This window comes from Panthera pardus, unplaced genomic scaffold (assembly GCF_024362965.1).
Source record: "Panthera pardus isolate Hobbes unplaced genomic scaffold, ASM2436296v1 HiC_scaffold_25, whole genome shotgun sequence".
In the NCBI taxonomy this organism is placed as follows: Eukaryota; Metazoa; Chordata; class Mammalia; order Carnivora; family Felidae; genus Panthera; species Panthera pardus.
Window position 1 is genome coordinate 6,393,516 of NW_026526821.1, and position 14,345 is coordinate 6,407,860.

General features: G+C 57.0%; 1 protein-coding gene across 3 annotated transcripts; it reads right to left on the bottom strand.

Annotated features, from left to right (window-relative positions):
• Window positions 1-445: 445 nt before the first annotated feature.
• On the bottom strand, window positions 446-10,047 carry TFAP2C (transcription factor AP-2 gamma). Of its 3 annotated transcripts, none has more exons than XM_019458087.2 (7): window positions 9,768-10,047; window positions 7,659-8,144; window positions 7,491-7,542; window positions 6,097-6,313; window positions 5,410-5,528; window positions 3,451-3,595; window positions 446-2,038 (listed from the first exon to the last, which is right to left on the bottom strand). In XM_019458087.2, the coding sequence occupies exons 1-7, from the start codon at window positions 9,813-9,815 to the stop codon at window positions 1,753-1,755; spliced, it is 1,353 nt and encodes a 450-aa protein (XP_019313632.1). In that variant the 5' UTR covers window positions 9,816-10,047; the 3' UTR covers window positions 446-1,752. The 3 variants fall into 3 exon arrangements, with proteins under 3 accessions (XP_019313632.1, XP_053746090.1, XP_019313631.2); XM_053890115.1 differs by lacking the exon at window positions 9,768-10,047 and adding an exon at window positions 9,275-9,661; XM_019458086.2 differs by lacking the exon at window positions 9,768-10,047 and adding an exon at window positions 8,343-8,622.
• Window positions 10,048-14,345: the final 4,298 nt, after the last annotated feature.

Here is a 14,345-nt window from a genome sequence, read left to right on the forward strand (position 1 = left end):
TGCAAAAATCCTCCCGAGAAGGATCCGCGCCCAAGATTACCTACCGTCAGTTTCGGTTCCATCTCCAAATTCTGGGGTGGCGACTCCACCACAGTGTTTCTTAACAGGGTCACTTTGTACAAGAGCTGGTATTCCAAAACTGTGGACTCTCGCACGGCCCGGCCGCCCTAGTGGCAGGAGGGAGGTACTACACCAAGTTGCGAGCCGCCCATGGGCGTTAAGACCGTAAGACCTAGCGCGGCGGAGCCGTCTTGCCTTGCGAGGGACAGAAAATGAAACTTCTTCAGCCTTCCCTTGGCACACCTACCTTCCCTGCTCAGTCCCATGAGCTAAGCCGCGAGCCGCGGCCAACCATAAATTAGCTCTGCCACTATTCTACTCATCCTAGAGACTTAAAACAACAACAACAACAACAACAACCAAGTTGTAACCCGACTTTCACGGCTTCTATCGAGAATACTTTTTATTATACAGGTATCGTATACACAATAATTATCTGGGGGACGTTTACAGACGTGGAGTTCAATTCCAAACCTCCATTTCACCCCCACACACAGTACCGCACACCCATCTTCCGGTTCAGCATGATGGGAACGAGACCCAAAGTTATTGCTTTTGAACAGTTTCAATTAAATAGAAATCTTCCGCATCAAGAACAGAGCCCAGACCCTCTTAATTCTTAATACCCTGCGTACCTATGAATAAAGCCTAAATTAGTGTTTTAGATTACCCCATCACCTTTCAAAGTTAATATTAAAATCGAACCCATTTGTCAAAAAGTCTCAAGTGCACCCATATTTACAGACCCCATTAAATTACGCATAAATAACATCTGTACACTCAACGCACAGTTTTCCTCAAAATACAGAGCCTCCTATGGGACATGGTGGTGGCGGGCAGCCAAAAAAAAAAACAAAAAACAAAACAAAACGAAAAAAACGCTTCATGCCTACCCTTTTCAAGTTTACTCAAAACACCAAAATGTGAAATAAATATGCAAATAAAGCTTCAGTACCTTAAAGGAACATGTCATTTCCGAGTCTCCCATTTGAAGAGTTAACTCTGAGTTTAAAAAAAAAAAAAAAGAAAGAAAAAGAAAAAAAGACAGCAAAAGAAAACACAAAATCATCAGCAGGCTTCATTTCTACAAGTTTCGTAAAAACCCAAAGAGCCCCTTGTAACCAGGGGTTTGTGTGTCGAATACCAGCTATTGATAAGCTGGTTGCTGAGCAGAGAGGATCTTTGCTTCCTCCTGTATGCAGGATTTGACATCTCAAGAAGCTAGAAGCCGGATAAATACTTTGTTTAGATAAATCTTTAGTGGACGCCAGAAGCCAACCATTACCTTGACACTGCAAATTACCGTTGATGTGAATGGCCATCGATCACATATCTCAACAGCTACGCGTGTGGGTTTTCTCTCGAGCCCGGGGAACGGATTTAAAAGGTTCTAAAACTTGTAGCACCACTTTCAGAGAAAACAATGGGTCTCAAAAGAATAAAACAATACTTGTCACCTTCCAGTGACTTGTCCAGAGTCAAGGAGACGCACACACTTCAGCGCTACAGAAATAACACTAAGGAATCCAGGAGGGCACGTAAACGATCCAGGAATCGCTGGAGGCCTTTTTAATGGGAAGGCGGGTAACCAACTGTCCCCAGGCAAGAGGGGTTCCCAGTCTGTCCGGGTCGAGAACGACTTTGGAGGCCTTTTTCCTTCCAGACCCTTCGGCCCCGTGGCTCACTCCCGTCTTACTTCCGGTGTTTCTCCATTTTCTCCAGGGTTTTGCTAGAATCAGCTGGACTCTGGTCCCCGGGGTTCATGTAGGATTTGTCTAGGACGATCAGGGCTTCTTTTATGTAGTTCTGCACGGCAGACACAGCGGCACAGATCGCCTGGCTGCCAAACCCGTGGGTAATCAGGCTGAAATGAGACAGGCAGTTCTGGATGTTCGTCTCCAAGACCGGGGTGGGTCGGTTGTTCCCGTTGGGCGTTCGGTCTTGATTGAGAAGGTCTGTGAACTCTTTACACACTTGCCTGTGGAGACAGTCAGCGCATACCTGTGAGCTCAGTCTGGCTCTTGACAGGTCAAGGGGACAGAGCCAAATCGCCCTAAGGATGACACCCCAGGAGGCAATCAGAACACGTGGCCGCACCAGAGAAACAGACAGACTTGGAGACTAACGGTGGAGCTAAGTTGTACTTAGCACCTATTTTGTGCCAGGCCCGGAGCTAAACTCTATCAAGCACTATCTTTCTTTAATCCTCACTGCAATTAGGAAAGGTAACAGGATTAACCCCCGTCAAAACGCCAAGGTCACCGGGACTAGTGAAAGAGGTGGAGTCCGGATTTCCAGCCCAAAGGTATCGGGTTAGCCCTTTATTTGGTGCAGCTCGGTACCAGTTTCTTCAAGAACACGGAGAACCACGCTGCCCCCGAAACTCGCCCTTTGCACACACTGGTTCACCGTTGCCCCCATTTCCTGACTGTACGATTTCTGCTTCATTTACCGTCATTTTATGGATTCATTTTTAAAAGACAGAGACAGACAGAGCACAAGCGGGGGTGGGGGGCAGAGACAGAGGGGAGGACACAGAATCCGAAGCAGGCTCCAGGCTCCGAGCTATCAGCACAGAGCCCCACGCGGGGCTCGAACCCACGAACCGCGAGATCGTGACCTGAGCCGAAGTCGGACGCTCAACAGACTGAGCCACCCAGGCGCCCCCTTTACCGTCGTTTTAAAATCCATTCACTGTCGGCTTTCTAGGAGAAACCTTGCAGCTGCATGAAGCAGGGTTTGAGACAAAGTTTCTCCACACGTCTCCTACAAATCCAACTGGATCATGACATGTGAAAAACAGAAGGGGCGCCTGGGTGGCTCGGTCGGTTAAGCGTCCGACTTCAGCTCAGGTCATGATCTCCGTCTGAGTTCCGACCCCGTGTCGGGCTCTGTGCTCACAGCTCAGAGCCTGAAGCCTGCCTCGGATTCAGTGTCTCCTTGTCTCTCTGCCCCTTCCCCACTCACAGTCTCCCTGTCTCAAAAAATAAATAAACGTTAAAAAAAAATTTTTTTTAAGCATAAAAAAAATCTTATCAGGAGGCAGAAGGCACCCAATCTTTCCTGGATGTGACAAAACAAATTGTTTTCAACACGTTTTTGTAAGATATGGAGACACCATAATGAACGGGTAGTATAACTACTTTGAGCTGAATAACTGAGCAGCTCCAAACAGTCACTACTAACCAACACATTCATTTCATTTATTCTTCCAAATCCTACCGAAGAGTTAACCCATCTGACGTGTCCAAAAAGGCCCTCTTGTCAGTTCCTTTCGCTCCACACCCTTACTTAAGTGCGGGTTCCTTTCCCAAGCCCCGGGGACTACACTGGGCCCCCAACTTCCAACATGAGGGCATCCAGCCATCACGTTCAAGTCTGGATACTCACTGTGCCGCCAGAAGCATGTTCTTCCTTGCTGCCATCTCATTCCGCCCTCCAAGATGAGGTCTGGTTAGATACTCCGCCACTGGTTTACTGGGGAATTCGGCTTCACAGACATAGGCAAAGTCCCGAGCCAAATGAACAGCCTCCCCTAGAATAATCAGCAATGGCAACAGACTTAGGAGGTCTCCCTTCCCTCTTCTGCTAACCCAGACGGCCCGGCCCCCCAGTCCCTCTGCATTTTAAAATGAAATTACACACCAGGAAAACAATCCAGCGAGCGAGTAGACCTTCCTGGGTACTTTCAGTGGGTTCACTCCCCTAGGAACTGAGGAGGAAATCCTACCATGTGTGGGGAAAAAAAGACCCTGAATTTTTTCACTGCCTTCCAACAGTGCTCACCAGTCTTCGACCCAACTCAGATTCTTGACACACCCATGCTTTCTCTGGATTATAAAAGCTCTCATTGTGGACACAAGGGAAGGGAAATGCTAAAGACAAGCATCTCTGACAAAAGCCGATGGGGCACTTCTCTTTATGAAACTGGGATGAAGTCTTTGACGTAGAACTTTCTTTTTAATTCAGGGTGCCCCATTCCTGAAGGAGGCAAGTCTCTAGAATGTTTAAGAAAAGAAAGGCACGCGTTTCCACTGGAAATGTTTAGGGCCCCAAATACCGATTTGGACTACTCACCCCCTTTTGTCCAAATCATGGGACGAAGAGAGGGAGAGGAAAAAGCAAGGGGGCTCATCTCTGACCAGAGATGCCAGGTCCTGGCCGCCCCGTGGGCTGGCAAGAGCTTTGCTGAAACCCAGATAGTGGCACCCCTCCCACCCCCACCCCCAGGCTTCCACCTGCCTCCCCAGACTTACTAAATCAGAATCTGAGAACCATTGTTCTGGCACACACTTTCTCATTCAAGCACCCCCGCCCGGCTGGTCAGAAAACCTAGCGGAGCCGCATTTACGCGCCACGCACACAGAACCCACCATTCTCCATGCAGGACAGCTGTTCTCCAACAGGCAGCTAGCAGGCAGCTCCTTTCTCCTGGCCCTGACCCCCAAAGACACCCGTAAAAAGGTAGAGCGGGGCTCTGCCAAGTCGCTTTCGGCACGGCAGTCGCGCCATGAGACCAGGGACAGACAGTGTTCAAAAGATTGCCTGGCTGCCGGGAGACCACCCCTCATTGGCTCCCCCTGCCCTTAGCCGGAGCCCAGCGCCCTGCTGATTGGGCAAGGGCTGGAGGCTGCTCCAGGCTCCGGGAGAAGCCTCCCCACGTTCCACTGGGCAACAATGAGCTGGTCTTTCTAAAAAATATATATATTTCACTTTTCCCTTGCCCCCTCCCCTTTATTTTTTAAAGGCTGTAATTGCATTCTTGGCTCCCTTCCAGATTGGGGGTAGGGGCCCATTCAATAAATGAAAATGTTACATCCTACTATTTTAGGTCGGGGGAGAGGGGCCCCACTAATTTTTTTTTCCCATGGGGGAAATGAACAAAGGACTTGTGAATTGCGTATGCAAAGGCTTTTCTCTTCACCGACCACAACCCTGATATTCCCCAGCTACCAAAGCTAGAAACGGGGCTTCTTCCCACCAATACATAACCAACCAGCTTTTGAAAGGTGTACCCGTCGATCGATTGCATCTTTCAAAAACTGGTTCACTTCTAGGAAATGTCCCAACACCCTACGGTGTGAATTCTTCGGTCTGGGAAACCCATTTCTATTTAATAATGATTTGCTGGAGAACCCAGAACAGGATGGCTAAGCAGGCAGGTATTTAAATGTTAACTTCTTTGATAAAAATTACTGTGATTCATTGCAATGAACTCGGGACAAATCACTTTCATCTCTCAACTGGTGACAGGGCTGTTTTTAAGCTTTTCTTCAGAGTAGCATTAAAGACACAAACAACCTAGCAACATATTAAAACATCACCAAACAAAAGCAAAACCCCACTGACCTTCTACCAAGGACGTCAGGAGGGTAACGTGGGCAGCTTTCCGTCTCCCGGCGGGAAGATTCAACCCAATCTTGTCCAACTTCTCCCGCAAGGACCGGCCTCCATTTTTAGATTTGGCTCTGAGTCAAAACAAAAGTGAACTGTGGCTCTTCTCAAGAAATCACGCTTTCATATTCTCCATCCTTCAAATGCTACCAACACTGAAATCTGTCCAAGAGTATCTACATTATGTGGGTCGCAATCAAGTGAAACAGGGAGTCCCTCATTTAATTAATGCCTGTAAAATTCAAACATCTTTCTTAACAGCAACATTCCTCCCCCCCCCCCCCCCCCCAGTCACAGAACATTGCAAAGGATACTGGAGCAGATAAATGTTCACTTCTAGAAACTGTGGCAGCCCCCCAAGTCCCCCGGAGTAGCAAACCCGATGGAGCTCCTCTCCCCCTAATAGGGACGCCACCATCTCATAATGGAATCAAATTCTAACCAAATGATAATTTGCTGGCGTGATTTAGCACTTCCTTCTGCATCTGGCACTTTCTAAAAGAGAAGGAATGTACTAAAACTCTGAGCCGATTAGAATTCAGTGTTAGGTATGAAAGTTACATAAATGTTAAAAATACCTCCTTGGTTCTTTTGGGTTGTACACCAACCCAACCACCGTGCCCAGAATGTGCCCCCATGTACCTTCTGAGAACACCTCCCAGTAACGAGGCGTTTAAGCACTCAGGCGGGGACAATCGCCTCTGGACCTCAGCAACTGTCACTTTGTATTTAGACGTGGAGCTGAGGAGGGACAATCTTCCAGGGACCGAGCAGAAGACCTCGCTGGGATTCATCACAGCCCCTACCAGCTCCTTCTGACAAGGGAGACTCAGCGGATTCTTGGTCATTGAAATGGGACCTGTGAACGAAGATTAGACGTGGCAGTCCCCGAGAGCTGCGTTTACGAAAAAGGGACCTTTTCAAACCTCTAACCCGAGCTGAAAGAGCTCTTTAAGCAAACAGCGTTGTGTGTTGGGCAAGCACATTTTTTTTAAGTCCAATTCTTCAAAGATAATCGAATCTGAAATTCACAAGTTAACACCTTGCAAAGCTAATTAGTCATGACCCCAAGCGTGGAGGGTTTTCATTTTCTAGCCACTGTTAAAATGTGTTTAATTAGAACACTGGTTTTCAGAAGACTGCTTCAATCCTACATACATGGGGATTTTTTCCTTCCTCTAAGAACCACCACAATCACCCCGCACGCGCGGATCCTTTGCTGAAACCTTTCGGTGCAGCTGATCATGGTAAATTTAAAAATACAAACAAACCTGCCCTGTTACAAGTTTCCTGGGAAATTCGGTTTATTTTCTGAGCTGTTCTTCAAAAACCATTTCCCAACTGATTTCAAGGAGTTTAACTTCAAGTAGCAGACCACAACTCCCTTTCATTTAGGGCCACTCCATCTTCAAAACAGCCAAACTGGCAATCCCTCAGTCTGTAACTTAATTTCTTGAGACATTCCCCCCTCCCCCCCATCCAATGTTCCAAATCCCCTCCCCCACTATCTTGCATAAACCCAGACTCTGGCAGATCGTCCCACTCTGGTCCTTTGAAGGCTGTCTATCTGGTAGGCCAAACTGTTTCAAAACCTCTTCTTGCGGGTCAGAATTGGGGATCCTTGCCACATGCATTTATGAAACGGGAAATTCAATCATCCACTCAACAACTGCCACAGCATCAACCACCCAACCAAGGTGCGTGGTCTGATTTTTTTCCAAATTAAGTCAGTGTTAAAACTCACTCTGGAAGACTAACACTGTAAAAACACCATGAAATTCAAGGGGCCCTAGTCTCCAAGAGAACACTATCGAGTAACAAATCCTAAGAGTTTTACCACCATCCCTTTTCATTTAGCTCCAAAAGCGATGCCCTCTTCTTTCTCCTAAAAGCCTATGTTCCTCCAGCCAACCCCCGCCCCCTCCTCCATCGGTCCCTTCCCTACCACAACTGTCCCAAGGTGGCCACCAAATGCCCCCAACCTTGCCAGGCTAGGTGCGGCCCAGGGAGGAAAAAAGTTTGCTCTCGCTGCCTACCTTTGCGAATAACAGTCTGATCGTGCAGGAGCAGGTGCTGGTCGTCGACATTCTGGGGGAGAAACGACAAAGTTTCCCTTAAGTTCCGGGGAGGCCGGGCAGGGGAGAGGAGAGGCTGGGGGGCAAACAGGTCCGGGCAGGAGGGGCAAGAGCCGAGGCGTCGCTCACCTGCACCTCCTCCATCTGGTGCGCCATGTCGTGGAGCCCCAGGTTCTCGGCCAGGCCCGCGGCGTCCAGGGCGTGCGCGTGGGGCAACAGCAGGTCGGAGCGACGGTAGGCATCCCTGCGGGCGCTCATGGCGCCACCCTCGAGCCCGGAGAGATGGGGCAGCAGGCCGGCCGGGCGCCCGTGGTGCGAGGGCAGGCCAGCCCCCTCCTGGCTCTGGCGACCCGGCCAGGCCTGCTGCTGGCTGCCGGTGGGCGCCGGCTGGTGCAGGGGGTTGATGGCAGCGGCGTAAGCTTCTCCCAGATGCGAGTAGGGGTCGGCCGACTGCGAGTAAGCCAACTGCTGGTAGGGCGGCGGAAAGTAGGGTGGTGGCTGATACTCGGCGACTCCAGTATGAGAGAGGGGCGGCGCGGGGCTGTAGAGGTGCTGCCCCGCGGAGGAGAGGTGGGGGAGGCGCGGGTTCCCATTGCTGCTCGCGTCGTGGCGATCCTGGGAGAGAGAAGCAGAGACCCCGCTAGAACGAAACCCCGCTACTGCGAAGTGGCTGCAGCCGCTGCGCTGAGCCGTGCGTCCCCGGGGACCCGACTCGTGGGGCCTGCCCTCCGCCCAGAGAGCACCCAGAGGCGCTGTGCGCCGGGGGATTCGTTGTGAACTGCCAGTCCGCGGAGGAAAGAGGCTTCCAAAGACCTGGGAGAACTCGCTCTCAAAGCCCGGCGGCGAAGGCCTGGGAGGTCGGACGCCCGGGGCGCTCTCAAGAGCCGGATCCGAACCCCAGGTCTTGGGCCAGGAGTAGCTGAGGCCCGGGCCCGGGGAGGAAGTCGGCATGCTGTAGGCACCGTGAGGACTGCGCTCGCTCACTAGCCCGCACATGTCAGCGGCGCCAGACGAAAAGAACGTGGGGAAGCGGCAGACGCGGATAAAGCGCACGAAGCGGGAAGTGCGCATCTTCCCCGCCCCAGGGACCCTCCCTTCCACGCCCTCAGGACAAAGACCTCCGGGCAAGTGACGCTCCCCGGCAGGCCGGCCACCCAAGGCCGCCCGAGGAACTCGGGGAGGGACGCCTCGCGGCCAGGGCTGCTCCCCACCCCACTCCGCCCCAGCTGGCTGGGTCCAGACCGAGCGGGGAACACCCAGTGGGGCCGCCCTGCCGGGCCACGGTCAGTATCCCCCACAAACCGGGGCAGAGGGGGAGAACTAAGGACCCCCGAATATTGGGCAACCTCGTCTGCGCACGTCCCTCGCCTCCAGGCTGTCCGACCTAATTCTTAAAGGACTCGTCTCCCTGGGTTCGCGGGGTCACAGGGGTGGCGGGGGAACTAGGAGAAACGGGCGCTGTCGCCCCCTAGCGGAAGTGCCCGGGCCCGCCAACAGGGGCGGCCCCAGGAGGTCCCGCGGGCGCGCGGCCCCCCGCCCGCGTCGCCCCCCAGCCCGGGCTCCCCTCTGCCAGCGCCCGGGCGCACACCTCCCGCCGCCCGCGTCTTCCTCTTCCCGCTCGCCGCCTGCCTCCCTCCCACTCTCCGAAACTCTAGCTCAACCTGTCGGACTGGCTGGAGCACTCCCGAGCGCTTACGGCCCCATCTGGCCTCGCCCCCCCCCCCCCGGCGCTCCCCAGCCCCCACTTCTCTGGAGAGCCAAACTTCGGTTGTTTTCTGGTTTCCCCGAGGAGTTAGCGGGGGCAGGTGACAAGCCCGCCGCGGAGGGGACTCTGCAAAGGTGTCGCCGGCAGGTCGCCTCATCTGACCCCTCGGGACGGAGATCTCGTGCGTAAAAGCCGCGTCTAAGCGTTGTAGACGGGGCGCTCTTCCGAGAAAGGGGAAAGAAGGGCTGTTTTGCTTCGCACGAAACCGACCGGTAAGCTCTGTGGGTGGGATCTGCCGGTCTCCTTCCAGGCCCTGTTCCGGAGGGTGGTTTGGGGAAGGGCCCGATTCAGGAAGAGGGCCCGGGAGAAACGGACTAAGGGGCGTCCGCAAAAGCGGACCCCGTCCCCTCGAGGGGCAGAGGCTGGTGCCTGCTCGCTGCGCCCGCGCCCCGCGCCCGGACCTCGGTCGGTGGGTCCCCGCCTCCCGGGCTGGACTCGGGCGGGGCCGGGCTGCGCCCCTGCACCCAGCTCACCTCGCAGTCTTCTTCATACTTGACATTATCGGTTATTTTCCACAACATGGCGTCCGGCGTCCCCCAAAACAGTCGCCAGTTAAATCCAGGCTCCCCCCACCCCCCGAGCGGTAAATCCAAAATGGGGGTCACGGTGGCTGGGCGTCCGCCGCCGCCCCCCGCCACGCGAGGGCCTCGCTGTCCCGGTCACTGGACGCGCATCGGCGGCTCCGCGAGCGTAGATGCGGCCGCCGCGCGCGTAGAAGCCGCTGCCGGGGACCCGGGAAGCCGCGCCCGCACTGTGTGTCCCGGCAATAGCCGGGGGACCCGGGCGCCTTAATGAGAAGGAAATTATCATAACTCCTCCCCCGGGGGCCGGCACGAAGGCCCCGGCGCCGGGCGGGGCAGCCCCCAGCCAGTCCCAGCCTAGCTCCGCCCTGCACCCCGGCGGGGCGCCGCGCCGAGACCCGCGCCGCGGGGGGCGAGGAGGGGGAGGCGGGCGGGCGTGGGCACCTCTCTGACAGCCGCGGACCTGCTAGGTCGGGGTCCCCCGCCGCGCCTTCCGTCGTCCATCCCCCCCCCAGGCCCACACCTGAGACTGGCAGCGCTGGGGCCCCGGCTGCAAATACCTAAGAGCCCCCCCTATTTCTCCTGAAGCGCCTTCCCCCCATCCTCCGAAAGACGTGGTCACCTGCGGTTAAGAGACCTCGCGTTGCGGGCATCTCAACAGCTGGGGTCCCCCTTAGAGCCTGAAATGCCTCACCCACCCACTCACGGAGACTTAAATTGGGCTGGGACCTCGCAGCCGGAGCCCCAATCCCTCCGAGAGACGCCTCCCCTTCCTTCTCTCTCCGCGGTCACAGCGCCGGCCCATTCCTCCGAGGGGCTGGAGGAGGGAAGGCCTTCTGGGGAGTCTGCCCCGAGCGCCAGGGGGCGAGCGGGCCTCCACCGGCCGCAAAGTCTGGGACAACGGCGTCCGGCTGCCATCGCCCGAAGCTGCATCTCCGCCGCAGACTGCGGCCGGGGGTCACCCGCGCTCCCTCGCCCAGCCCTGCCCAGCCCTGCCCAGCCCTGCCCAGGGCGCCGGCTCGGCAGATGCCTCCGACGAGCCGGACGCTCAGAAGCCTCAACTCACCCGGGGAAAGAGGTGCGGGGCGGAAGACAACCCGAGCGCCACGCGCGCGGGGGGGGGGGGGGGGGCAGGGGGGAGGGAGAAGGTGGGAGAGGGGGGAGGGGCCAGAGGGGGACCCCCCGCTGGAGGGGTGAGTACCCCCCGTTCTGCAGACGCAGGACGAAAACGAAACTCGAATATAAACGCTGCCTCTCGCCTCGGGATTTATTCGCCACGCAAACTTGAATGCAATGCGCAGTTGTTTAAAAATTTTAAAGAAACGAAATCCATTGGCCCAATGACTGTAATTGATCTTTTTCACTGCCAGGGGAAAGTCGCTAATTTTCAAGGGCGAATTTTGCTGGGGCGTCCCAGCTGGCTCCGGGATCGGAACTCAAACATTCCGAGAGAGTCGGAGAAGGGGACTCCTTCCATCTGATTCCGAATCCGATTCTGCAGTAACTGATACGCATCAGTGCAGTGCCCGGGTCCTGGGCCCGGGAGTGGACGCCACCCCACCCCCACCCCCCCCCCCCCCCCCATCTACAGAACGACTGCACACACCGCCTTCCTGCTCCTTCTCGGGTTTATTTGGGCTTTGGCATTTCTCTAGACCCAGATGGACCTAAGATAAAATCAAGAACTGCAATAAAAATAGGCGTCCTCCACGTGAAACGTCCTCTCTTACCCTAGAGGAGGTAGAGCCAAGGTGATACTCCTACCAAACGTGAGAACAAAACCCGGGGGCTTTTCAGGACTTTGCACTAAGAAGTGACGCCTTGCTTCCAAAATACCAGGATCCGGGGCTCGAAGAAAAGAACAAGAGCAGCAGCGTACCTGACATTGGGGGGCGGGGGGACAGGAAGGGGGACACCTGCGCCACGCAAGAATGGGACACCTGCACAGCAGGACGTGGAAGGTTAGGGTCCCAGGCACACGCACACACCCCAGAGGGAGAATGTGGCACCCCCTTCAGGCGTTCCAGACCCCAGGGCGGTGACGAGGGGCCTTCTCCACGCTGGGCCTTCCAGACTCGGGTTTGACTCAAAGACCCCGCCTGGAGTGCAGCCTGAACAAGTTGTCTCATTCACGCCGGCAACTTTACCCGTAGGCAGGTTTGGAACCCCGGCAGGGCAGGAACGGGCCAATCCCCCACCCCAGGGCCTGGCTGTCCTTCCTTCCCGCAGCAGAGCTGTGGCCGAGGCAACCCGAAGGGACAGAGATTCCTCCCAGCCCGGGGGCAGAGGCAAAAGGGAGCCGATGGGCCCTGAGGGTCTGCGCGCCTCCGTTCTGGGAGCCCCAGGGGCCTAGATGTTTCCGAACCGCTTAGCAAGGGCCGTTCATTCCCAAGGCAGCTCCCCGGACACCGGCGCGCTGCCCCCTCTCCCAGGGACACGCGTTCGAGCTAGAGCGCGACTTCCGCGCCCTGGATGGAAGGCGGGTGGAAGAAGTCCTCAATCTTCCCAGCCAGGGAGACCCGGCCCAAATACGCACACCCTCGGCTTCGGGGCCGGAGCCCCGGCACGCGCGCGCCCCCGTCGGCGTGCCGGAAGCCTCAGCCCTTCCTCGAGCTCCACTTTTCCTCTCCCTGCGGAAAGCAGGGAGAGCATGGCTCCTGCACCGGGGACAGACCTCCCTCCAAAGCCCAGGCCCCTCGCCGCATGAAGGCCGGAATCTGGAGGCCGCGCCCTGGGACGGCCACCGCTCGGGAAAGGGTGCCCCCTCAGGACCCTCCGAGGCCTCGCAGCCGCCTAACTGTAAACAGAACGAGAGGATCCCGGGGACAAGCTTCACTGCACGCCACGCAAAATCCGGGATAGGGGGTGGAGGGTGGCGCGCGGCTCCCCTCTGTCGCCCCCTAGGGAGCCTTCGCTCACACACACTTGAAGCCTGGACCCGGGCCCCCATCCCGCTCCGGTGGCCCAAGAAACCGGAGTCTGGAGGCGAGGAGGCGTCTGGGTAGAGGCGCAGACGGAGACCGCCGCCTCCAACTTCCCACCCCCGCAAACCAAGGAAGGCGCCCGGGCAGGTCGAGCTGGAACGCGGTTGGCCTGCGACTTCTTTTCCCGCCCCAGGGAGGGGGGCGCGAAAGCGGCAGGTGGAGGCCCCCAGCGCCCTAGGGAACGCCGCGCAGCGCGCAAGGTGTCTGTCCCGCCCCTTGGAACCGCGTGAGCGCCGGCAGAGACCGCGGTGAAGTGGCCAGCCGGGTTAAGCAGAGCCGAAAAGCCGGGGCCTGCAGCAATCGAGGGGGGTGCCCCTCTCTCCCACAGTCTCCCATCGCGGCATCGTCACCCCGAGGGCCAGACACTTGGCACCGAGGAGCACTCCGACTGTCCAAGCCCGCTAAGGTGCACGCCCTGGGGCGCCACTGCATCATTTCACAGCCACTCCAAAATAACAGCAATAGTATAAAAATAGCAGATTGTTTTGATGGTGCGCAGAGCGACAGCCGCGCACACACGGATGCTTCTTGGCTTGCTTAACCCAGGGTCCAACCCGACTGCATTTACGGCTCCTTCTGCGCGCGCGGCTCCAGGCCCGGGGCTTGAAGGGAGGGGCTTCGCGGCCTGTAGCTTTTCCTCGCAAAACCTGCTTTTTACAGATGGACGGAGAGCCGCGGAGCTGAGGGAGCCTGGAGGACCCAGGCTCCGGGCGGGGCGGGGCGGGGAGGGCCCGGGTCCGTGTCTGTCCCGGGTCGAGTCCGCGCGCGCATTCGAAGGGCGCCCGCCAAGCGCAGAGGTCGTGGGTACAGTCTCTAACTCGACCACCGCAGCCCCATTTCTCAGCAGGCGTCGGGGGATTTTTGGCCGTCCAACTACCTCAAAGCCACAAACATGCCTGCTCTTCGAGGCGACCTCCCTAGCTGCTCTTGGAGACCTGTTAGAGACAAGCTCGGCTCTCGCCTCCCCTGCCCCGGGGGACCCCCGCCCTCCGGAGGCCACGCTTGGCCGCAGAATGCCTGTCACTTCTCCACTGTGTCCCAGGGCCCATTCGCGCGCAGCCTAAGCGCTCGGAGCGCAGGCGGGAGGACTCAGGCTCCAGCCCGGTGTCCCCGGAGGCCTTCTCCGCTCGGCGTCCAGGAACACCACACCCCTGCAGGCCAACCGAGCCCGGCGGCCTTAACGCGTTTCTCTGGTCGCCTCCAGGCGACGAGGGGAGGCCCACTGAGGCCAGGCGCCCGGCGACGCGGACTCGGCTGCCGGCGCCAGAAGTGGCAGCGCCCGGGAGCCACCCCGCAGCCCCAGCGGCGCCCTCCCCACCCCGCGGGCATCCTCCCGCACGCCTCTCCTCCCTGCCGGCCTGCCCTCCGCCCGACACCTCCTTTCTCACCCTCAGGAGCTGGAAATTCATGTCGCCAGCCCTTCAGCCTCTGCGAGTTGAGCTTGGGAATGGGAGCCGGGCTGCAAGCGCTCCCCAAGGGCCGAGTCGCGTGCCGCAAAGTGCTCCGAGGTTTATTTAATTAACGGAAGGGGGAAGTAGGGAGGGGG